This window comes from Caretta caretta, chromosome 9 (assembly GCF_965140235.1).
Source record: "Caretta caretta isolate rCarCar2 chromosome 9, rCarCar1.hap1, whole genome shotgun sequence".
Taxonomy (NCBI): Eukaryota; Metazoa; Chordata; order Testudines; family Cheloniidae; genus Caretta; species Caretta caretta.
The window spans coordinates 28,782,301-28,806,902 of NC_134214.1; the positions used below are offsets into that span (position 1 = coordinate 28,782,301).

General features: G+C 39.3%; 1 protein-coding gene across 2 annotated transcripts in view; it reads left to right on the plus strand.

The window, feature by feature from the left end:
- Positions 1–24,602, plus strand: part of HLTF (helicase like transcription factor) — a 49,343-nt gene that overhangs the window by 12,004 nt on the left and 12,737 nt on the right. Inside the window, exons 9-20 of one of the 2 annotated variants that reach the window (XM_048862823.2) lie at positions 985–1,033; positions 5,893–5,983; positions 7,754–7,833; positions 7,910–7,954; positions 9,050–9,139; positions 9,359–9,456; positions 12,581–12,724; positions 15,217–15,355; positions 16,346–16,481; positions 16,756–16,935; positions 18,073–18,197; positions 20,583–20,761. In XM_048862823.2, the coding sequence (XP_048718780.2) occupies positions 985–1,033; positions 5,893–5,983; positions 7,754–7,833; positions 7,910–7,954; positions 9,050–9,139; positions 9,359–9,456; positions 12,581–12,724; positions 15,217–15,355; positions 16,346–16,481; positions 16,756–16,935; positions 18,073–18,197; positions 20,583–20,761 (1,356 nt within the window). The remainder of the gene's footprint in view (positions 1–984; positions 1,034–5,892; positions 5,984–7,753; positions 7,834–7,909; positions 7,955–9,049; positions 9,140–9,358; positions 9,457–12,580; positions 12,725–15,216; positions 15,356–16,345; positions 16,482–16,755; positions 16,936–18,072; positions 18,198–20,582; positions 20,762–24,602) is intronic. The other variant, XM_048862824.2, reaches the window with a different exon arrangement.

Here is a 24,602-nt window from a genome sequence, read left to right on the forward strand (position 1 = left end):
CCTATGGTTATGGCAACCTCATATCATTTTTGTAGTTGATATGAGCTTTTTATGCTTCTAATATCCAGTAATACAAAGTAAGAAGCAGAATGGTATAATGTTACACCGCCAGGTCAGATATAATTAGAGGACTTAATTTAAATATATTCTGAAACAAAATAGTCTGTGTGTTTGAACTTTGAAATGATGTACTCCAGGGAAGAGTTAAACTTAGATCATGAAAACATACTTCATTCAAGTTCTATTGGGTTAATTCATATAAAATAGAATATAAAGGTCTATTTTTAAAATTTTTCCTTTTGTCGTGAATACACAAATAAGTACATTTTCCTCTAAGGACTTGCTTACATAATTCCCATGCATTGAAGAGACTATACCTAAAATATGAAGCAGAGCATCTGAATGTGGGGGGGAAACACCTCAGATTTATTTACTTTGTGGAACACCATCTTACCAAATAGTTTAAAAAAGGGGCTGGGGGGAGGGAGGATTGAAAAGGTCCTCTTGGATCATCTAATCCAACTGTCTGTTTTGCTGCACTCACTCCCTTTCCATAACTTTATTTAACTATGCAGTGGAAAGAGTAAGTACGAGCATTGTCTGATTATTTTTTTGTAATCTGTACAGGAATTAGAATTTTTTTTTAAAAAAAAAACCCATGATTGCATCAAAATTACGTGGTAATACTTTGTGTTTGGGCTCAGAATAGTCTGAAAAGCTTAGTGGTTTATTTTCCTTCCAATATACCTGTGTAATGTAAAGTTTTCTTTCTGCCTGTCTACAGTTCCCTTTTGGTGTATCTGCTTTTTTTACTATATGAATGTGTTAAACTCCATAACTTTTTAAGCTTTTGATTAATGTATTAACACTATACCAATCTTTGGCACGCAAAAAAATAATTATCTGTTCAGATTAAACCCGTAACTACCATATTACACTATTAGTTGTTACTACATTACAGAATAAACTGTTGTTTTTCCTTAGGAATCTGTTGTCACTGGTGTGAAAAATGAAGGACATAAACTTTTGAAAGGTAACAGTAAAATTTAAACAACAAAATAGTACTTGAATTATGAATAATACATGCTAGCGCTAGATCTGTTAACTCAGTTGTATACAACAACACTAATATTATTAGAATAGCAATATGCAATTACAATTAGAGTTAATTGGAAATTTCCCAAACAAACTGGAAAATGCCGGTTTTTCAAACTTGAAATTGCTCACAAAAATGAGTAAAGTTTTGATGAACTTTTGCCACATCACAAGCAGGGTTCTGGCAGAGCCCAATGGAACCCTGTAAGCTTGCCTGGCAGGCTGTTGAGGATCCCCACCATGTGGGCTGCCCTGGGGTTTGCAAGGTCCATGGCTCTGGTCAGCCAGGGTTTCTAGGCTCCTAGGCAGCTAAGAGCCTGGAAGTCCTGACTCTAACTGGGTCTTGGGTCCTGGCTCTGCAGCACAGAGTCTGGAAGCCCTACGAAACTGGGTTTTTGCCAGGGCTCTCAGCTGAGGTTCCCAGTTCTGCAGTAGGAAGCTGGGAAGCCATGAGAGCTCTCAGGATTATTGCCACAGAACTAGGAGCCTGGAAGTCCTGGGTTGGGTTCTAAGGATCTGTAGCTCCAGGGGAACCCTGCCATGCATACTGCCTCAGGTCAGGGACCCCAGAGCCTTCAGACTCCAGGGGAGCCAGCTAACCCATGAGTTTAGAAGCCCTTGGGTTTCCGCCCCTTGGCGGTAAGTATGGTGTGGTTACCCTGGAGCCACAGATCCTGGTCACTCTGGCAGCTGCTGGATGAAATTGATATTCTTCTCAGTTTTACCTCTGCTGTAGTCCCAGAGAGCAAATTTTGTTTCAGAAACATCATTGTTTCCAAAAAACAATAGTTTTTTAGAATTTCCAGTTTGTGAGAAATATTGATAATTTTGGTTTCATTCCATACGAGATTTTGAAATGCCAAAATTTCTGATTAATCAAAAATCCTGAGTTTTGGCCAGGTCTGCTTACAATGGCAATTCTCTGAGAATGTGAAAGGTCTTTACAAACTAGTTAAGCCTCTTAGTAGCTCTAGGAGAAGTAATAAAATACACATTTAAACTGAGGTATATGGAGGCCATCTGACTTGTCAAATTGAGTTGTTGTTTCCACTCTCTTCCCCAAGATTGGTTTCAGAGTAACAGCCATGTTAGTCTGTATTCGCAAAAAGAAAAGGAGTACTTGTGGCACCTTAGAGACTAACCAATTTATTTGAGCATAAGCTTTCAGTGAGCTACAGCTCACTTCATCGGATGCATACTGTGGAAACTGCAGAAGACATTATATACACAGAGACCATGAAACAATACCTCCTCCCACCCCACTCTCCTGCTGGTAATAGCGTATCTAAAGTGATCACTCTCCTTACAATGTGTATGATGATCAAGTTGGGCCATTTCCAGCACAAATCCAGGTTTTCTCACCCTCCGCCCCCCCCCCCCCCCCCCCACACACACACAAACTCACTCTCCTGCTGGTAATAGCCCATCCAAAGTGACCACTCTCTTTACAATGTGTATGATAATCAAGGTGGGCCATTTTCAGCACAAATCCAGGTTTTCTCACACCACCACCCCCTTTTCCAAAAACCACACACACAAACTCACTCTCCTGCTGGTAATAGCTTATCCAAAGTGACCACTCTCCTTACAATGTGTATGAAAATCAAGGTGGGCCATTTCCAGCTTTGGATGGGCTGTTGCCAGCAGAAGAGTGAGTTTGTGTGTGTATGGGGGTGGGGGAGTGAGAGAACCTGGATTTGTGCTGGAAATGGCCCACCTTGATTATCATGCACATTGTAGGGAGAGTGGTCACTTTGGATAAGCTGTTACCAGCAGGAGAGTGAGTTTGTGTGTGTGTGTGTTTTGGCGGGGGGGGGATGAGAAAACCTGGATTTGTGCTGAAAATGGCCCACCTTGATTTTCATACACATTGTAAGGAGAGTGGTCACTTTGGATTGGCTATTACCATCAGGAGAGTGAGTTTGTGTGTGTGTGTGGGGGGGGGGGCGGGCGGAGGGTGAGAGGGCCTGGATTTGTGCTGGAAATGGCCCAACTTGATTATCATACACATTGTAAGGAGAGTGATCACTTTAGATAAGCTATTACCAGCAGGAGAGTGGGGTGGGAGGAGGTATTGTTTCATGGTCTCTGTGTATATAATGTCTTCTGCAGTTTCCACAGTATGCATCCGATGAAGTGAGCTGTAGCTCACGAAAACTTATGCTCAAATAAATTGGTTAGTCTCTCAGGTGCCACAAGTACTCCTTTTCTTTTCCCCCAAGATTGTGAGGGTTTTTTAGTAATATAAAAGTGTAGCACCATTGCATTCATTTGGGTGAACTCATTATGAAAGGAAAGTTACTGAGTTGGAGAGAGTAAAAATTGCATACGGCACATGCTTTTTCCTCCCCATTTATTTTCTGCACCTTTTATTTGCTGGTATTTAATTGCACAAATTTGAGTACTATTTACACTTACACCAAAACTGCTTCTTCAAGTTCAGCTGCTTCAGTTTTCCTCCGCCAGGGCTGTCCTACTACATTTTATCTCTTGAATTCACTTTTGTGTATATTCTTCTTTTCTTTTTTTTCCAACAGATAAGATCTTCATCTTAAATAATTTTATTTACTTTTTTACTTATGGATCAGTTACAACATATCTCTCTGTTCCTGTTGACTTTAACTAGTTTTAGGTAACCCAGAAACTCAGATATCCCTAATTAATCAAGCCTGCAGCTAGAACAACGCTCATCTTGGAAGTGCTCTATCCTGACATAGCTTTGTTGGCACTGTCCTTGCTATCTGTATGGTATTTACATTAATTTTCTCCTTGTGTCTTGTAAGTTTTGTACTTGGGTCTACTACAATAATGTGGTAAGACTCAGTTTTATGCCTTGATCTTGCACACAAGTGTAAGATTTTATTATTATGTACTTTAATGTAAGGTAAAGGTCACTGTATCCCACCATAGAGGAAAGACTTTTTTCTGTTGTAACTCATTTCTAGTTATTTCTGCTCTCTAGCTCTTCATCAGCTCAATGTTGGTCTCATATTTCTCCATTTCACAATATCTGTTCTCCTCCTGGTGTAAACAGTGTTGTGGTCTGTTGGGACAAGTTGTTTTTCTCAAAGTGCGTTGTAGTTAAGTATGAACTTACATGATAATCTGTACTGATGCTTACATTATTCTTGGACATTTAAATTATTGTTTATGATTTAAAAAATATTAAATAGTATCTAAATACAGGCCCATTGTTAATGTTGTTTTCTTTTTAAAGCTAACATTTAAAAAGGGTCACCTATTTCAGAAATGATTTTAAAATAAAAAGGGTCTAGAATAAACCCACAAAAGCCAATAAATGTATTAGAATACCTTTCAGGGTCTGATTAGAAAGCTAGTTTGTATCTTTAGCTTGGAAATCTAAGTCAAAGCTTTGTCAGCCAGAACCAGACTGTGGATACTAGGGTACAATTCAGATCAGTTGCAGGGCTGTGTCACCCCTGGCTTGGAACCCTGGGTGCCTTACAATGCCTTGCTGAAGTAGCTCCCACTTGGGCTGCTCACAAACAGCCTTCCAGCATGCAAGCTATTCCCTGAGTGTCCGGGTGTAACTGCAGCCTGCTAGTTACCCACTGGCTCTCATCAGCTTGGGATATACTGCAGGGGAACCTCAACACACTCCCAGTCCCTGATTTCCTGACAGAAATGTATGTCCTGTACTGGTCAGCCTTCTCCTGGACAGTATAAATATATTATGTCTGTTCTTCCTTTAAGGGAAAAATATGTCAGCTTATTATCTTAAATAGAGTTACCCAGACGCTTGGTTTCAACACACTGGATTAGATGAAACAGTAAAGCAACTTTATTAACTACAAAGAGATTTTAAGCTAGTACAAGTAATGAGGCATAAAAGTCAGAAATGGTTATTAAAAAAAAAATCAAAATAGGCACTAATAAGTGTTCTAACAAAGTATATTAAATTCAAGCAAAATTTCTCAACACCTGCTTCCAGCAAGGCTACTGACCAAACTCTTCAGGTATGGACGCCCCTCAGATTCCAACGTCTGTTTTTCTTTGTCATCTTAGGTGCAATGTCAGAGACAGACGGAGAGAGAGTGGGAGTCTTGGGGTGTTTGCCCCTTCTTTTGAAAGTTTTAATCCCCACCTCCCTCCTGAAAAAACTTTTCCAGCTGGGAACTAGGAGACAAAAAGTCTGTGTGGAAGGATGTTCCCTGCTGTTTTTTTTCCTACCTGTTTGAGCTTCCTTTGTTTTCCCTTCCTACTTGATGACTCTGTTTACTACTTAAATGCAAATTAAGGCAAACGTACTCCTTTGTTCAAGACAGGACTTTTTGACCACTTTGGTGGAACGTGAGTTTTGAACATCATACACAGTAGTTTTATAACTTCACATACAATGTTGCCACACGAATGTTATCAGGTCAATATTGACCAGCAAAGTATGAGTTTTCAAATATCTTACAAAAGCACACCTTCTACAAAGATTACTACAATAGTGTGTAGGGTGTGAATGCAGGGGCATTCACATAGGCCGTTAACACTTTTTGACTTCTTTTGTATGCAAATTTATCTGGGCAAGGTGGTGAGTGGTTGCTTTAATATGTCAGCATTTTAGATGGCTGGAAATATATTAGGAAGATCTTCATAGTATTTTTATCTCACATTTACAATCGTGACTCAAAGTGCCAGTTATGCTAATTTCACTCTGAGGAATTGAGAACATTATTTTTGATCTAAATCTGTACTAGTTTTATTCATCAAGTAGCTTGGCTTTCAGGCAAAAAGACTGTATTTTCCTTTTCATAACTCTTTTCTCTTTTCTCTCTTTTCCTGAAGAGACCAGCTGTAATGTGGAGCCCAGTATTTCTAATGTAAAGGAGAAGAGTGAAACTGTTCAGTCACAATGTTCTAGTTCCCAACCAAAAAGGTAATATCCTGAAACACACTTTTTCTCTTTTGTTGGCTTGCTACATGACATTTGAATAAAGTTAAAGTTATTAGCAAAAAACTAGAAGATGCAGTCCCTTTCAGGTTTTTACATCAGTTGGGTTGGAGTAGGGATGATCTTATCTAGGCGGTAAGTGTTTGGTGTCCTGTCCTCTGCCCATCATGAATTTTTTTTCTAAGTGACTCTTGCCTACATTCTAAATCAGCGATCTCAAACTCCAATCACCACGAGGGCCACATGAGGATTAGTACATTGGCCCGAGGGCCGCATCACTGACACCTTTTCATATAAAGATACAAAAGCCCCCTCCCTGCCCCCGGCTCTTGCCCCGCCCCACTCCACCCCTTCCATGAGGCCCGACCTCTTCCCACCCCTTCCCCAAATCCCCACCCCTGCCCCACCTCTTCTGCCTCCCCCCTGGAGCGCATGGCTCCCCACTCCTTCCCCTCCCTCCTGGAAAGTGCTAAGTGACACCAAACAGTTGTTTGGCGGTGAGAAGCGCCTGGAGGTAGGCAGAGGAGCAGGGATGCGGCGCACTGGGGAGGAGGTGGGGCGACGGGTGAGGGGAGCTTGGCTGCCGCAGGAAATAACTCCGGGGGGGGGGCCCACGGGGAGCTTGGCCTCGTGTTTGAGACGCCTGTTCTAAATTTTTATTATTCCTCTTGTCAGTATAATAGTATCAAAGGTGTTAACTGTAATCCATTCTTGTAGTAATGTTGTTTTGATACCCAGTCTTCAATTTTTTTTTTAAAGAATGTAAACAACAAGGTTAGATTGCTTTGTTTATCTGCCAGTGTCCGTAGCAGCAATATTCCTTTTGCTTTCCCAAGCTTCAGCTTATAGTTGTCAGAAATATGATGTAATGTATATAATAAGGCGGAAGTATCAAAGACCATTAATTGAAATTGAAAGATAGGCATGATAGCAGTGCCAGGTATCTACTTCACAATTAAAATTAATCAGTCTGTATTTATTGTTTAAAAAACTTGACATAAACTTCTGATGTCCTGCTAAATGTCAATAGTTTTTGTCAGTGTTTCACTTCTAGATCAGGGGTTCTCAAACTGTGGGTCGGGACCCGCATTTTAATGGGGTTGCCAAGACTGATGTTAGACTTGCTGGGGCCCAGGGCGGAGGCCAGAACCCAAGTCCCACCGCCCCGGGCTGAAGCCTGAGCCCCACCGCCCAGGGCTAAGATTACATGCCCCTTGCCCAGGGAAGAAGCTCTTGGGCTTCAGCTTTGGCCCCCACCCCCTCACAGCGGAGTTAGGGCGGCGGGGCTCAGGTGGACTGAGTCTTTGGTCCCCTCCTCCCAGGATCTTGTAGTAATTTTTGTTGTTAGAAGGGGTCACAGTACAATGATGTCTGAGAACTGCTGCTTTAGATACATTGTTCTGTAGACAAAAGGGGCAGCTTTTGGCTTGATTTGAGTTTGAAACATACTGATATGTTCATGCCATTTCATCATGGCACAGATTGTTCTTTTTATTGGTTCGTGTAAAGATCTGTTTTGTTTTTTTTACATTTATGAGAAAATAGTCTGTTCACAGATTTTATTTTATTTTTTTTGCATATTGAAGTGCAACAATGAGCAGAGTACGTTTTGTTTTGTCCCCCTGCGCCCCTCCATCCTCCAAGGAACTTTTCAAAGCACATTGGTCATATCTATTGCATGTTAGTCTGTGTGGCTAAAACATGCTCTTCAAGTTTTAATACTGGTTGTGAAGGGTTTTTGTTTTAATATTTTAGAGCTAAAGCTGAGAAACCCAAATATACAGTAAGCAGTGACTCAGAAGAATCTGAAGAGTGGCTACCACAACAAACAAGAAGTAAGTTATACTTAAATAATTGGGTTAAAATAGAATTAATTTCATTCAGTTTTTAAATAGTTGTTTTTCTTTTCAGGCAAATGTGAAAAAGATCTCCCAGCAACCAGAAAGAGAAGTAAAAGTATGTTTCTTTGGAGTATAAATCTTTCCGTACCAGAAATTTAAGCAGAAATTGTACACCAGAAGATACTTCAGACCAACTTTTTATCAAGAAAGGAATCTATATTAAAATGTTTCAGTAAAACTCCTGTGGACGTGTGTTTAATGCTGTGAGCATGTAACTCGGTTTAACCACCTATAAGAGTAAATTTATCAGTTAGAAGTAGAACCTTGAACTCTTATTTAAGAAAGGACTATTCAGCTAGCCTAGTGGTGATGCACTCCTTCCCTGGGCTTATGTTTCGTAACAGCTTTTCTGGCTGAAGAAGTAAGTAATGATGTGACAGGCTTTGAAGAGAATCCTTTCTTCCTTGGTAAAAGGGATGGGATGGTGGAAGGTGTAGTGAGGAAACATGAGATGCTTTAGATTCTGACAAGGATGTAGTAGTATGTAAGCACAGAAATGGAAAAAGCACATTTGAAAGGCAAAGCTATTGTACAAGATAAAATGCTTAGATGCTAATCTAAAAATACAAGAACATATGTTATCTGTCAGACTAAATACCTCTCATGGAAGAAAATCTGAAAGACTATAGGTACTCTGCATTGAGGGCTTGTTTAAGCAAACACTTTGCAGCAACCTGTGATGTACATCTACCCTATGCTACCTTGCCTGGACTACGTGTCTGTGAGAACACAGCTGGCGGGCACTAAAAGTTCCCTAGTGCGCTTTGATCTATGCTGCTTTGAAACAAGAGCACACTAGGGAACTTTTAGTATTTGGCAGCAGGGTCCACATGGGCACTTAATGCATGGCAGGCTAGCAGAGGGTAGGTTTACACCCCAGCTTGATGTGCGCTGAGTGTTTGTGTAAACAAGTCTAAAGTACTTTATGTTTATGTGTACTCCTGGAGTGAAACTTGTGCTAAATCGTTTGTCCTAATGGCCGATAGATTCTGTCCCTTTGAGAGTTACTCCGTGTTAGTAGCTACCTGTAAAACAGTGAGAAAATCAGTTCATTTGGTTAATACTTAGTGTAACATAAATGTAATAAAAATATACTTACCCATGCACATATTTTTAAAATGTCTTGCATTTGGATGTGGTCTTTTGGCAGCAGCTTCTTGCGTTATTCAAGAAGACACAGGCTTTGCGTCTGCTCTTGCATCTCCATCCGCTCCATTAAAAAAGAAAGCAAAGAAAAAAGGTAATGAAGAAATAAACACAAGCCTTATGAATTTTTCTTTTCAAACTGAAATACTATACAGATGTTTCTTATGTGAAGATTGCATTATTTTGATGGGGACCTCCGAAAGGACTTCAGGGAACTACTCACATTTTTTTAGCGTCGTATTTGTTATAATCTTTCAAAATAAAGGATTAAGGTAAATGATTATCCTGCTAAGTGTCACTTCTATTTTCTCAGGTACTGCAATTGTACAGTCTGTTAAGAAAAATGGTTCTGAAGAGGGTCCCAGAACAACACTGATCATCTGTCCGCTCTCTGTCCTAAGCAACTGGATTGTAGGTTTTACATTATCATGTTAATTCTTTAATATGTTTTTACTCTTAATTATGACAATACAAATACATTGCTCCAGTAACATGTCATGTGACTAAAATTACTGCTTCTCCTAATTTTGAAATAAAGCAGTTGTTCAAAAAATAGATAATTTTTACGATTATTGATTAATTGCAGTTAACTCAAGTGACTTTTTTATCGCGATTAATTTTTTTGAGTTAATTGAGATTAATTGCTGTTTTAATCACACTGTTAAACAATAGAATACCAATTTAAATTTATTAAAATTTTTGGATGTTTTTCTACATTTTCAGATCTATTTATTCAATTACAACACAGAATACAATGTGAACAGTGCTCACTTTATAATTTTTTATTACAAATATTTGCACTGTAAAAATGATAAAAGAAATAGTATTTTTCAATTCACCTCATATAGGTATTATTGTGCAATTTTTTATCATGAAAGTGCAACTTACAAATGTAGATTTTGTTTGTTACATAACTGCACTCAAAAACAAAACAATGTAAAACTTTAGAGCCTACAAGTCCACTCAGTCCTACTTCTTGTGCAGCCAATCACTAAATGAAACAAGTTTGTTTACATTTTACTGGAGTTATGCTGCCCACTTCTTCTTTACAGTGTCACCTGAAAGTGAGAACAGACGTTTGCATGGCACTTCAGTAACCAGCACTGCAAGATATTTATGTGCCAGATATGCTAAACATTGGTATGCTCCTTCATGCTTTGGCCACCATTCGAGAAGATGTGCTGCCATTCTGATGATGCTTGTTTTAAAAAAAACTGCATTAATTGAATTGGTGACTGAACTTGGGGGAGAATTGTATGTCTCCTGCTTTGTGTTTTACCCACTTTCTGCCACATATTTCGTGTTATAGCAGTCTCCGATGATGACCCAGCATGTTGTTCTTTTTAAGAACATTTTCACTGCTGATTTGACAAAACGCAAAGAAGGCACCAATGTGAGATTTCTAAAAATAGCTACAGCATTCAACCCAAGATTTAAGAAACTGAAGCGCCTTTCAAAATCTGAGAGGAACGGGCTGTGGAGCATGCTTTCAGAAGTCTTAAAACAGCAACCTAAACCACCAAAAAATAAAATCAGCCTTCTGCTGGTGACATCTGACTCGGATGATGAAAATGAACATGTGTTGGTCTGCACTGCGTTGGATCATTATCGAGCAGAACCCATCATCAGCATGGATCCATGTCCTCTGGAATGGTGGTTGAAGCATGAAGGGACATATGAATCTTTAGCACATTTGGCATGTAAATATCTTGCAATGTCGGCTACAACAGTGCCATGCGAATGCATGTTCTCACTTTCAGATGACTTTGTAAACAAGAAGCAGGCAGCATTATCTCCTGCAAATGTAAACAAACTTGTTTGAGCGATTGGCTGAACCAGAAGTAGGACTGAGTAGACCTGTAGGCTCTAAAGTTTGACATTGTTTATTTTTGAATGCAGATATTTTTTGTACATAACTCTACATTTGTAAGTTCAACTTTGATGATAAAGAGATTGCACTACAGTATTTGTATTGTCAATTGAAAAATACTGTTTCTTTTATTTTTACAGTGCAAATATTTATAGTAAATATAAAGTGAGCCCTGTACACTTCGTATTCTTTGTTGTAATTGAAATCAATATATTTGAAAATGTGGAAAACATCCAAAAATATTTATATAAATGGTATTCTATTATTGTTTAACAGGGTGATTTAATCGCGATTATTTTTTTAAATCACTTGACAGCCCTAGTAATTTTTGATACTAGAACAAATTGAAGTGACATCATAGAGCCATGAGACTGAATGGCTTTTATTCACTGATGCATGTGATTTATTTCATGTCCATTAAAGAGCTATGAATACTGGTCACCCTGTGAGGGGAGTCATTACTGAGCAAATGGGTTCCACACCGGTTCACATTTCCACCCTCCTTTTTTATTGCAGGAGAGTTGTTCATTGTTTGTAAACATGTTAAAGGGATAGTCAGCTTAAAAATCACATGTCTCTGCTGAAGCTTTATGCTAACGGATTTTACAACACAGAGATAATTAAAATTGAAAAGAGATGAGAGAAAATACTTTTGCTTTTTCAGTTTTTTTCTTGGCCTGTTAATTTTTTTTTTTTTTTTTTTTGGTAAAACTACAAAATTGGACTCTGGACTTTAGCATCTGAAACTACTGTTTTCATTTCATTGTTTGAAACTGACAAATTCGCAGATAGTTTTGAATTAACTGAAACTGCAATTTTGGGGGGGAATAAACTATTCATCTGAAAAATCTTGCCTATCTCTAGCTATAATTCCTTCTCTAGAGTCTGGTGATTCGTAAAGATGCTGGAATAAAATTACGAGAAGAAATGCTGCCTAATACTTACTCAGTAATGGAGAAACTTGCAGAAAACTCTACAAATGAAGCTTTGTGTGGAGAACTGATTGAGGGAGATTAAATTACTCCCTCCATATATTATATTTGTGTCCTAGAACTGTGATACTTTTTATTGAAAACGGTTTCTTTAGACTTTACCCCTTCTTTTTGTCAGCAGCTCAAATTCTGCAACATGGTGCCAGTGCTGGAGAGCGACAAAGGCGAAACACTTTAGAAACAAAAATGAAAGTGACAAGTGAAGATTAGCTGTTTTATTTAAAAGAAGTGCAAAAATTTAAACACTAATGATGAAAAGTAGATCTTGAAAAAATGCTAGTAATTTTTAACCAGTCACTTTCATTTATTTTTTCTTATTTATTCAGAAATGCCATTGTAGCTTTATTTTACATGTGTAAAAAATGGTCTCCTCCCTCTGTCCCTCCCCTCAACTCCATTGCAGTACAATTACTTGTGATTGATTATCCAGCTTTGCTTTGTTTTTGGCTCTGTTTTTGCTGTAACTAAGTTGGCTGCTTCAGTTCCCTCTGCCTCTCTTATCCTAAAACAATTGACTTTTGTTATGTCTGTCCTATGTTCCACCATTGGTAGTTGCAGTATGCCACAGAGTCGGAACAGAATCTACAGTTGTTTTGTAAGCCATCCTTAAGGAATATAGTTATGTGGCAACATTTGGTTAATTGCAGTTTCTGTTAATGACTTTTCTTTTCAGGACCAGTTTGAACAACATATCAGATCAGATGTTCGCTTGAATATATATGTTTATTATGGTCCTGACCGCAGCAAAGACCCAGCATTTATTTCAAAACAAGACATAGTACTAACAACCTACAACATTTTAGCCAGCGATTATGGAGTAAGTAAAATACTAAATATCTTTATAGCAACTTTTTGTATCAGATGATAAAAAACCAAACAAACCCAAAATGGCCATTTATGGAGAGTGGGAGGCTTTCTTTGAATGTGTATATTGTATTAAGTGCTTAGTAGACATTTCTTTGATTTTTAGCAATTAAATTCCCCACAGATTCTGACTGCATTGGGTTTGATCTAGCCTGGGGCTGAGCAGGGTTTACCCTACAATTTCAGTTCTGGGTAGCAGTGGGCTGTGCTGGATCTGAGCACCTGAACTGAGCAGGGAGAGTGTATCTTTTAGTGCTCAGTGCCCTGGCAGCATGGAGGAGGAAGCTATCTGATTCATTTGCAGAGGGGGACAAGAGTCAGACCTGAGTGGAGAGCAGGTTAGGATAGGCAACTGGAGGGAAGGCGAAAACTGGGACTTGGGGTGGGGTGGGCAATTGGTAATTTGGGACTAGCTGTGCCAGGATACTGGGACTAGTAGTAGAGGGGGCAGATGGGCTGAGAGGCAGCAGATAGAGGTGTGGGTAGAGACTGAGATTGGATGAAGAGCTTGAGGGAGAGACTGGGACTTAGAACCAATGGGGGAGGAGATAAGATGGGAAGGAAGACTGATAAGGAACTTGGGTGCAAAGGTAGAACAAGGACTGGTTGGGAAAAGAGACCTGAGACAAAGATCTGGGGAGATGCGGGACACTAAAACTGAATGAGAATCCCTGGAGGCCAGTCAGGATGGGGAATGTGGAGGGAGGGGCAGATGGATTCTGGGGTAGAAAAGAGGCAGAGGATCGTGTGAGCAAGGAGACTGGAGATAGGAAGCTAGGGGATGGATGGGAACTAGGGTTGGGCAGGGGGAATGAAAGTGCGGGAGGGGAATAACCGACGTGGAGTCCTGAGGGGTGAGGCAAGGATTTTCTGGGCAAGGGAACTGGGATTGGGTAGACAAGGAGAATGGGACTGGGACAAGGAGCCATGATGGAAAAGACACAGGACTGAGACCGTGCAGAAGAGGTTGAATTTGAAGGGTGGCGGTGGGGGGAGGGAAGGGAATTTGGTAGAAGTGTTTGTGTTTACTATATAGTGTACTCCCCTCCAAAGTCTGGAATGGAACCCAAAATTCCCGAGTCTCACCTTTCCTCTGATGTCAGCAAAAATCTGTGAAACCCTCTGGCAAAATGTCCCATCCCCTTCTATTGCTGATCCACACTAAGGATGACCACGTACTACTGCTATTAGTTACTCTGTTAGCTCAATTTGGAGAGCTCTCTGCAGTGGATCTAAATGTTCCAACCCTGTCTGCTGCTTAATTTTACACAGCCATGGCACTTCAGTAAAGCTTTTTGAATTGCATAGTGAGGGCCCTACCAAATTCACAGTCCATTTTGGTCAATTTCATGGTTTTAGGATTTCAAAAGTAATAAATTTCATAATGTCATCTATTTTTAAATCTGAAATTTCACGATGTTGTAATTGTAGGGGGTCCTTTCCTAAAAAGGAGTTGTGGAGGGGGTCACAGGGTTATTGTGTGTGGGGGGGGGTGGAGAGGGGGGAAGAGGGTGTTTGATACTGCTACCCTTATTTCTGGGTTGGTGCTGGCCCCACCGCTGCCTTCGGAGATGGGCAGGTGGAGAGCGGTGGCTGCTGGCTGGGATCACAGCTTTGAAGGCAGGACTGTTGCCAGCGGCAGCACATAAGTAAGGATGGCATGGGATTGGAACTGCACTGTTGCTGGTGGGGCACTGCCTTCAGAGCTGAGTGCCGGCTCTGAAGGTAGCACAGCAGTAAGGGTGGCAATACCACAACCTCCCTAAAATAACCTTGCAACCCTCCTGCAACTCTCTTTTGGATCAGGACCCCCAATTTGAGAAATGCTGGTCTCCCCCATGAAATCTATATAGGGTAAAGCACACAAAAGACCACGTTTCACGGTCCATGATTAGTTTTTCATAGCCTTGAATTTGGTAGGGCCCTATGCATAATCTATGAAAGTATGTAAAAACTGATTATTTTTGAGGGATATATTGATTTCCTGAATAAGGATAGCCGTTATATGTGAATTCATGCATTTGGCTAGCTTTGTTTTCATACAAATCTCGGTCCTTTTTAAATATCTGGGTATCAGATCTTTCAAATGGTCCCTCCTATTTAATTTAACATCAGTAAGCCCCCTTCCCGCTCCTCTGCTTTCTGATCTGGCTTCCATGATTTCACTCTGGTCACCCTTTTGCATCCTCTTAGTCCCAGGCACATGATGTACGTTTCCAGGGATTCTTTAAATCCAAGAGTGGGTTCCTCACATTCCTCGTTTTACTATTCTTTGATGAGTAAGCAAGATAAAAATGAATATATTTTCTACTATTACTAATCTGTTTTAATAAATCTACCTCACTTGTGCTATATATGTGTTAGATCTATGACTTGCTATATCATAGTTTCAAAAAGATCTATTTTGATTTGAGTTACAGGATCAAAAATAAAATTGTATTTCAGAGCAGAGGTGATAGTCTGTTACACAGATTAAAGTGGCTGAGAGTGGTGTTGGATGAGGGGCACACTATTCGAAACCCAAATGCTCAGCAAACTAAAGCTGCATTAAATCTGGAGGCACAGAGAAGATGGATACTGACAGGTGAAATATTTTACCCCACAGTAATCGCAGTGTTAACCTTTATTTTTGTACTACAGTGACCCTACATTTTTAAAGAAATGTTTTCATTTTGGTTTTATCCAGAAAACCTAACGTTTATTTTGGCTGCTGGGCTCTAAATTCAGACTTATTTTGGAATGTTCTTAAATTAATCTTAGTTCAGAAAGAAGATCTTAAAACGGTTTTGAAAAAGTAACGTCAGAGTTTTTCGTAAGTCCTCAGTAGCAAATTAGAAGTCCATAGAAAGCTGCTGCTGCTGCTATCATCTTTATAAAAGTTGATGAGAATGCAACCAAATTGAACTATTTAAAATAATGCTATTATCCCAACTTCATTTTATATGATCAGCAAAGAAGGAAAGGACTGGCTCACCAACCAACATGTTCAATTTCCTTGAAACCCAGATTTTTTGTTCACCTAGTCCTTGATTCAGGCCAACACATAGCAGGTGTTTGACTTAAATCAATGGCACTTAATCACCTGCTTAAGTGTTGGCCTGAGTAGGGATGCTTTCCTGAACTGGGGCCTAAGTGAACTGCAAACCATCTACAACAACCTGCAAACATGTGCTGTCTAAGGAATAATACCCCAAAGGCATGTATTATGAATAGAGCTGGGTGAATAATGGATTTTTTTCCATTTGTTGTCAATTCTGAAAAACTGAACAAAATTTCTGCCTGTTTCTCTAAAGTGGAACTATATGGCAAAACTAATACATTTTAAAATATGCAGTTGAGATAGCTGCAGAAAGACTCCCCTGAAAAAGTGTATGCTAGTGTAATGGTGCCTTGTTTGTGAAGACTAGTACTTTGTTTCATATCGTGGATCTGTGACTCAATCTGAAGGAAAAAAAAATTTCTGTGTTCTGGGTTTTAAAACCTTGATCTATATATTTGTGGAGGGGTGGACTACTTTTAATCAAATTTATATTTTTGGTTCTTAAGGTTTTCCAGATTCTTTTTCTTATTTTAGGCACTCCTATCCAGAATTCCTTAAAGGATTTGTGGTCTCTTCTCTCCTTTTTAAAACTGAAACCTTTTACTGATAGAGAGTGGTGGCACAGAACAATCCAGCGCCCTGTCATGCTGGGAGACCAAGGGGGACTGAGGTATGAAGAGCTTGTAAAACGTTTGTGGATAATAAATCTGATATTTGATTGCCAGTGTGTCATGACAAACTTATGCATTTGTACTTTGTTTAAACATAATGTACATTTTTGGTTTTAAATGCAATATATTGTATATAACTTAATTTTAGTGCAGTGTAGCATACTATCAAGCTTAGATTTTATGCAAAAGAATCAGTTATATAGTAAACTGAATAAAAAAACTGTTAGTAATTTGTGTTAGTGTATTAAAGACTGGTTCATGTGTCTTTTCTAGGCGTTTACAGTCCCTAATTAAAAACATCACCCTTAGGAGAACGAAAACAAGCAAAATTAAAGGAAAGCCTGTTTTGGAGTTACCAGAACGTAAGGTATTTATTCAGCATGTTACGCTTACAGAGGAAGAGAGAAAAATCTATCAGTCTGTGAAGAACGAAGGCCAAGCTGCTATTAGCAGGTAGATAGAAAGAAGATAGATTGTGCAGTTGCTATTAGAGTTGTCAGTTTTCTTTGTAGTCTGACTTCTGAAAACTACTGGTCCAGATGTTTCAAGCATATTAGCTGTAATAGCAGAATGTATCTAAAATATGCCAAACTCTTTCTCTCTCCCTCCCCCCCCCTCACTTTTCACTCTTAGTGTGCCCTGAATTAATAACTGCAAATGACGGTAACATCTGTTCAATTGTCAGCATGAAGAAGAAAATGAAGAATGGTCTAGCATATGTCATAAATGAGCCTAACTGTCTTTGAGAGAAGCAAATAATACAAAATACACTAACAGTAGTCTTAAAAATAATTCTTTAGCACTTGAAAAACTTGTTTCTGTAGAACATCACATATATTCTCATACACTATTTCTGAAAAAAGTAGAACTTAAATGTAAATGAGTCTTAGGAGCTAGTTACTGATATATGATGGTATATGGAACTTCCTACTTTGACCTGTATGGTAAGTGCATATATATAGCTTAGTAAGTTTAGATAACCTTGTAGGATTTTCAGTTTTGCTTTTGCATTTCACAGCTTTAACAAAATTGAGGTCAAAGAAACCGTGGCGCGCACACCTTACCCAGAGCAGTAATTTTTTCAAAGCATTGCACAAGGTTTCAGTCACATAGTTTATATTAGCTGGAGGCCCACCTACTTCAATGAAGTTACACTAGTATGGGTGAGTGGAGAACCAGGGCCAATGTAAAATAGGTGACTAAAAATTCATATACCTCTTTGAAAATCTACACAACAAAAAGTTTTTATAACTGAGAATGTTCAGACATCCAGATGTCCCTGGTTTCTGTGAGTTAAAGTGCAGAGTGTAATTGGCTGCAATTCCATTAAAGTCTGGGTCAGATTCAGGGATAACACTAATGTTCAGGACACCACTGTTTAGATAAATGGCAGTGCTCCAGTTTTGTCATTCGGGTATGTATGCATTTAAAAACAAAACAAAACACATGAAAGGGCGTGCTTTGCATAAAAAACAGGTAAAAGGTGACTGTAAGAATAGGACATGGTTTAGATTGCTGAACTTGACCCATCGAGACCATGTATTTAGGGTATAATGTTTTTCACACTATAATATTAAAATTGTTCTTCAGGTATTTTAATGAAGGAACTGTTCTGGCACATTATGCAGATGTCCTTGGTGTCTTGCTCAGATTGAGGCAGCTGTGTTGTCATCCTCATCTTTGCGCAAATACATCGTCTTCCAGTTGTCAAATAGGTGAGTAGATGTACTTTCCGTGTATCATTCTAAAAACTATAACAGCATTTTAGTTCAAGTCCCAAGAATAGAAATGTTATTGGTAGACTTTTTACCTGCTGTATTATGGACAAAAACAATTAGTCTTTAATTGGGTATATTAATGTGTTTTACCTACAGTATTTGGAATTTTAGATTGATCTTTAAAACATCCCCCCACCTACCCGCGCCCCTTAACTTACAGTCATCTATGCTAGTCTTCATATCCCACCAAAGGCAAGCCATAAAAAAAACAAAAATATCTAGCTGAGTCATTCATCAACCCATCTACAGTTCACTCATTGGTTCACATTGTCATCCTTTAATATCTCATTCCAATATCTTTTTCTTGAACAACCATTCTGAGTGTTCAAATGTTGATGTATTTTAATCATGAATATAGGGTTAGGGTGGCTTTTATAAATTGTACTGTAGTTCCATACATGATTTTGTATTAGTGTGTAAATAAATGAGGTATGTGGTCTCTGTAAATGGTGGCTGTGAGATTGTTTTTGTTTTTTTCTGTAATGCTTATGAAAATTTGGGAATGGGTGATTTGTCATTCTAAATTTGATATCAGTTCTGTAATTGCTATGTAAAGTCCGCATATGCATGCACTAGTGAATTTTATATTTGTGGACTGAGTTAAAACTACATGTTGATTTGAAGGATGAAAATGGACCTATGTATATTATGAGTGGAGGAATGAGGAGTGGCATGTAGATGGGAGGAGGGTGTTGAATGTCTTAACTGCAATTTTTTTGTTTTGTTTTGTTTTAATGAATTTGGATGTACAGTCTAGCAAACTTAACTTTTAAGGTACATGTTTTGGTTTTTATGGTGGGGGAAATTACCAGGGTTTAATGAGTATATACCAGTGTTGACCGTCTTCTTTTTAATACATGTGATTAGCTATTTGGTATTAATACGTATTCTCCCCTGTAAGCCCTTTGCAAAGCCCTGGTGTTTCCCATGACCTCCTTTCCTTCCCCTGCCCCTATGCCTTGTTCCCTGTCCTGACCTACTCCTCCCCAGTACCCTTCACAGCCTAAATTGCCCCCGGTAGCCTTGCTCCCACCATGTTGTCCACCTTTCCTACTATATTCTGCTTTTAATGTAGATCTATCAACACTAGTACACATTTAAAAGCTGAATATGTCTGGCAAGTACATGTGGGGGAAGCAGAGCAGTATGGGAGGTCATGGAGGCGAAAAACAGGGAGGAGATGATACTCTCCTCCCTGATTCTGACAGCTCTGCTGTTACAGACCTCAGTCAAGCTCTTGACTGGTGAATTGCAGGAGGGTTATCAGAGGACGGCTGTGCTCTGCTGAGCCATAGAAAGTTTATTAATGTCTTGGGCCCACTTCTCCCCTTCTGAGGACAAAAGGATGAGTGAGGCATTGGGGGACAGCCCTGCAGCTTTATCAGAAGGAGAAACTGCCTCTGTAGTGGAGTTGCAAGCTATGGGTTTTTCTTTCCCCATGATTCTTTGCCATTATAGGGGCTATGGCAGGGTGGGGGGAAGGGTGAGAGTTGAAGGCCAAGTTTTTGGAATCCGAGAGTGTGCAGCTCCACTGCAGAGGCAGATGCCCCTGTAACTTCAGAAAATGGAAAGTAGCTGCTGGATATGAGTAGGTCCATTGACTGCATTTAGCACAGTCCAGTTGAGATATCCTGAATATAAGGAATAACTTCTGATGCCCAGTTCTAAAATTTCAAAATGATCATATATCTAAGATGTCATCAGGATCAGTATGAAGTTTAGAGCTTCTGGAAACAAAGAAATTTGAGAAAATGGGGCAAAACTTCAAAGAGCATTTTAAAATGTTGCTAAACATTATTCCTAAAAAAAAAAAAAAAAAAATTCATAGGACATACATTTTCCATGTAGAGTTTTACTGTGCTAAATTTGGACGCTACATTCAATTAGTGTGAAACAGTTGGATTAGTTCCTCCTTTTAAGCAGAAATCACAGTGCAATCCCAACTACAGAGTAGCTACCAATATCTCCATAATAGAATCACTGTCCAAAACTGTTGTTGCATAAACATTGCTCTTTTCCCCTCAGTCACTGAGCACGTTGCACCGTGTACTGATCAGTGTGCCCTTAGTCAGTTAGGGTTTCTTGAGCTTAGTCTGAGTGACTCAAATTGAATATTCATAAAAATGTTTTTAGATAGTAATACAGAATTAGTCTTGATTCTGCCATATTTAAGTGTGTTTATAAATTGTGGGCCAGATCCTCACCTGGTGTAAATCAACATGGTTCTGTTGAATTTAATGGAACTATGCTGATGATCTGGCCCCATGTGTAAAATCTGTTTTTGTTTTTGTTTTACAAAACTTTGTTTTCTATATATATTAGGTTATAGTACTCCTGAAGAATTACGTGAGAAGTTAGTAAATAAAATGAAGTTGGTTCTCAGCTCTGGCTCAGATGAAGAATGTGCAATTTGCTTGGATTCTCTGAACCTTCCTGTGATAACACACTGCGCACATGTGTTTTGTAAACCATGCATTTGTGAAGTCATCCAAAGTGAACAGGTTAGCTATTTTGTTGTTGCATTTAATCGTAGTGACTAATCCCAAAGCAACAAAGATTGAATCTGGACCAGAGCGGAGGTAACGTTGCGTTCCAGATGACATATCATAATCCTATTAATAAACAGAGTAGCTTTAAGGCTGAAGAATATACTGATGTATGCTAAGCCTACCGGAACAGCCCAAGGCCCAAATTTTGTCTTTGGATTTGCACCCGCATATCCCATAAACTTTAATGAGAGCCTCGCAACTGTTTCCGGTGCAGATTTTACCAGTCATTGTTCACTTTTTCTCACGATAAAATGGGATTAATCTTTTGAGATTACTGCTGTGCTTTACCAGGTCACTCCTTTTTAGTCTTGGAAATGAATATGAGAGCATCATGTATAGTGCTGTGTACCTCCACAGGACTATCACTGTGGGTATGCTGCATGCATACTTTTTTCAAGCCTTTGGCTAGCATGTTCTCCATCTGCATTTAAAAGAAATCAAAATTACTTTGTTTGAAGATGACCAATTAATAGTGAATCTAAAAAGTAAGGTGTGTGGTTTTTTGTTTTTTGGTTTTTTTCCCCAGTGAGGACAAAAACACCTTTCAATTAAACTGTTTAACAGCAGTTATTTAACTGGAACTTAAAAAGAAATATTCAATAACTGAAGCAGTCAGTAGCATCATATAGGAGACTCTAATGAAAACTGATCCTTTTTAGCAGTTCTGTTTGTAATCTGTTCAAGTGAGTAAAAAAGATAATTTGGAAGCCCCAGCAGTCTTGTAATTTCCCCTGCATCATGCAGACCCACCAACCCCTTTGTATGCCAGCTGACATCTGTTCAAACTGCATACATATGCACTGAGTGTACTCTCTAGATTTGTCACCAGAGGTCAGTGCTAACCATTTTATAATAGTTCACTCTGTGGTTACCTACATTATATTGGGATTGGTGAAGCAATTGTCTATCCCCATAGTAAACTGAGTGGAAGGTTGGTGAATGATAGAATAAGATAGTGAAAACTAAGAGAGGAAAGGTAGGTTAGGTAATTTTTTTTTTTTTTTTATTGGACCAATTTCTGTTGGTGGAAGGGACAGTTCTCAAGCTACACAGAGATCTTTCTCATGTCTTGAAGGCAACCACTGTATCTGAGCTAAATACAAGGTGTGACAGATAAGACTCTGTTAAGTGCATGATTTTTAATGTTGAGCTGACTTATGAATTTAAGTTCCCAGGCTTGTTTTTTGAAGGGATTATGCAGGTTTCCGTTGAGAAAGGGGACAGAGAGGTCAGATTTGAGGTGATTGTTTGTGAAAAGTGTTCAGCCAGGAATGATTTGGTGTTCTTGTCTTTTAAATTTTTCGGTGTGAGTTCATTCAAGAGCATACTGATTGTCCATTTTCAACTCTTGGTGTTTGGGGCATTTGGTGCACTGGATGAGGTACACTACATGTTGCATTAGGCATGTGTAAGACCTATTCATCTTGACAGGTGTGTTTGTCAGGGGTATTTGATCACTTTAGCTGTGGAGATATGTCTGCATGTTTTGCATCTGTTTAGCCCTGCTTTGAGTTGGCTGTATCCTGGCCTCTGAGGAGCTTGCTTCTGATGATGAGCTTGCTGAGGTTGGATGGTGTTTGAAGGCCAGAAGAGGGTGTTTAGTAAAGATTTATTTCCTTGTATGGTCCCCATCAGGTATAGGTTGTAATTGTTTAATGATACCCTGTATGGGTTCCAGTATGGGGATGGTAGGTGACAACTAAGGGTGTGCTGTCCATGGGTTTGTTGTTTTCTGTGCTGCAGAAAGTTCTGGGGTATTTGTGTGGTCTGTTCCAGGATGTGATTTGTCAAATGAATTCACACAGAAAAATGATAAAAGACAAAAACACCATATCACCTATGGATGAACACTTGTCATAAAGCGATCACTCCATATCTGACCTCTTGGTCCCAGTCCTCAAAAGAAACCTACATAACGCCGTCTCAAGACAAGCCTGGGAACTTAAATTCATAACTCTGCTGGACATTAAAAACGGGCACTGATTTTTATGGCTTACTACGGGAAATTGTCACACACCCTCTTGCTTGCTAATCCTTAATTGTCCACTTCATTTTAAGTGGTCTCCTGCAGCATGTGTTGAACCTCCTATGCTTAACCCACCTTGTATTTAGCTGAGACTGGTTACTTTCTGGTTATTTTCTCCAGACCTGAGGAAGAGGTCTGTGTAGTTCAAAAGATTATCTCTTCCACCATTAGAAGCTGATCCAATAAAGATATTACCTCACCTGCCCTGTCTCTCTCACATGGGAGCAGCCATACTAGGCCAGACCATGGTACATCTTGTCCAGTAACCTGTCTCCAACAGTGACCATTACCAGAGCTTCAGGAGGAGTGTACAGAACAGGGCATTATGAAATGTTCCACTCTTCTTCCACTCTGGGTTTCTGGTAGTTAGAGGTTTAGGGTTACCCTGAGTATGGGGTTGCATCCTTGGCCATCATGGCTAATAGCCATTGATAGGACCTTTTCTTTTTTGAATCCTGTTATGCTTTTGGCTATCACAACATTCCATGGCAATGAGTTCCACAGGTTAGTTATGCATTGTGTGGAAAAAAGACTTCCTCTTGTTTGTATTAAACCTCGTGCCTATTAATTTCATTGGGTGACCCCTAGTTTTTGTGTTGTGTGAAAGCATTAATAGCACTTCTCTATTCACTTTTTCCATGCCATTTTTGATTTGTATAGACCTCTATCATATTGCCCTTTAGTTGTCTCTTTTCTGAATAGCCCTAATCTTCTTAGTCTGTCCTTGTGTGGACGCCATTCTCTACACTTGATCATATATATTTGTTGCCCTTCTGTGAATGTTTTCTGTTCCACTGTATCCTTTTTGAGATGGGGCAACCAGAATTGGACACAGTATTCAAGATGTAATTACACCATGGATTTATATAGTGGCATTTATAATATTTTCTGTCTTATTTTCTATCCCTTTCCTAATAGTTCCTAACATACTGTTAGCCTTTTTGACCACTACTGTGCATTGAGCTGAAGTTTTCAGAAAGCTATCCGTGCTTGACTCCAAGATCTTTCTTGGGTGGTAATAGCTGATTTAGAACCCATCATTGAATATGTATAATCGGGATTATTTTTTCCAGTGTGGATTACTTTGCATATCAACATTGAATTTCATCTGCCATTTTGTTGATCAGTCACCCTGTTTTGTGAGACCCTTCTGTAACTCTTAGCTGTCTGCTTTGGACTTAATTATGTTGAATAATTTTGTATAGTCTGTAAACTTTGCCACTTCACCCCCTTTTCTAAATCATCAATGAATATGTTGAACAGCACAGGTTCCAATCTCTGTATCCTGGGAGGATCCTGCTGTTTACCTCTTCATTGTGAAAACTTGACCATATATGCCTAGCCTTTTTCCTATCTTTCAATCAGTTCTGATCTATGAGAGGACCCTCCCTCCATGGCTACTTTAGTTTCCTTAAGAGCCTTTGATTAGGATCCTTGTCAAAGGCTTTCTGAAAATTCAAGTAGTGTGTCAACTTATCTACATGGCTGTTAACTCCCTTAAAGAATTCTGATAGATTGGTGAGGCATGATTTCCATTTCCCTTTGTTGCCGGCACCCAGTGCCGAGAGGCTGAACAACAGCTTGAGTGGTTCGTTACCCGGTGTGCTACACCCAATAATCACAACGGGGTGGAGAAGCAGAAAAGTTTATTTGCAGCTGCAAAAAGGTACAGGGAGAATAAAATCTCAAATCCTGCACAACAGAGCAGGAAGTTACACAGGCTTTTATACATCCTTTTTCCCAGCATACTTATCCAATAGCAAGCTG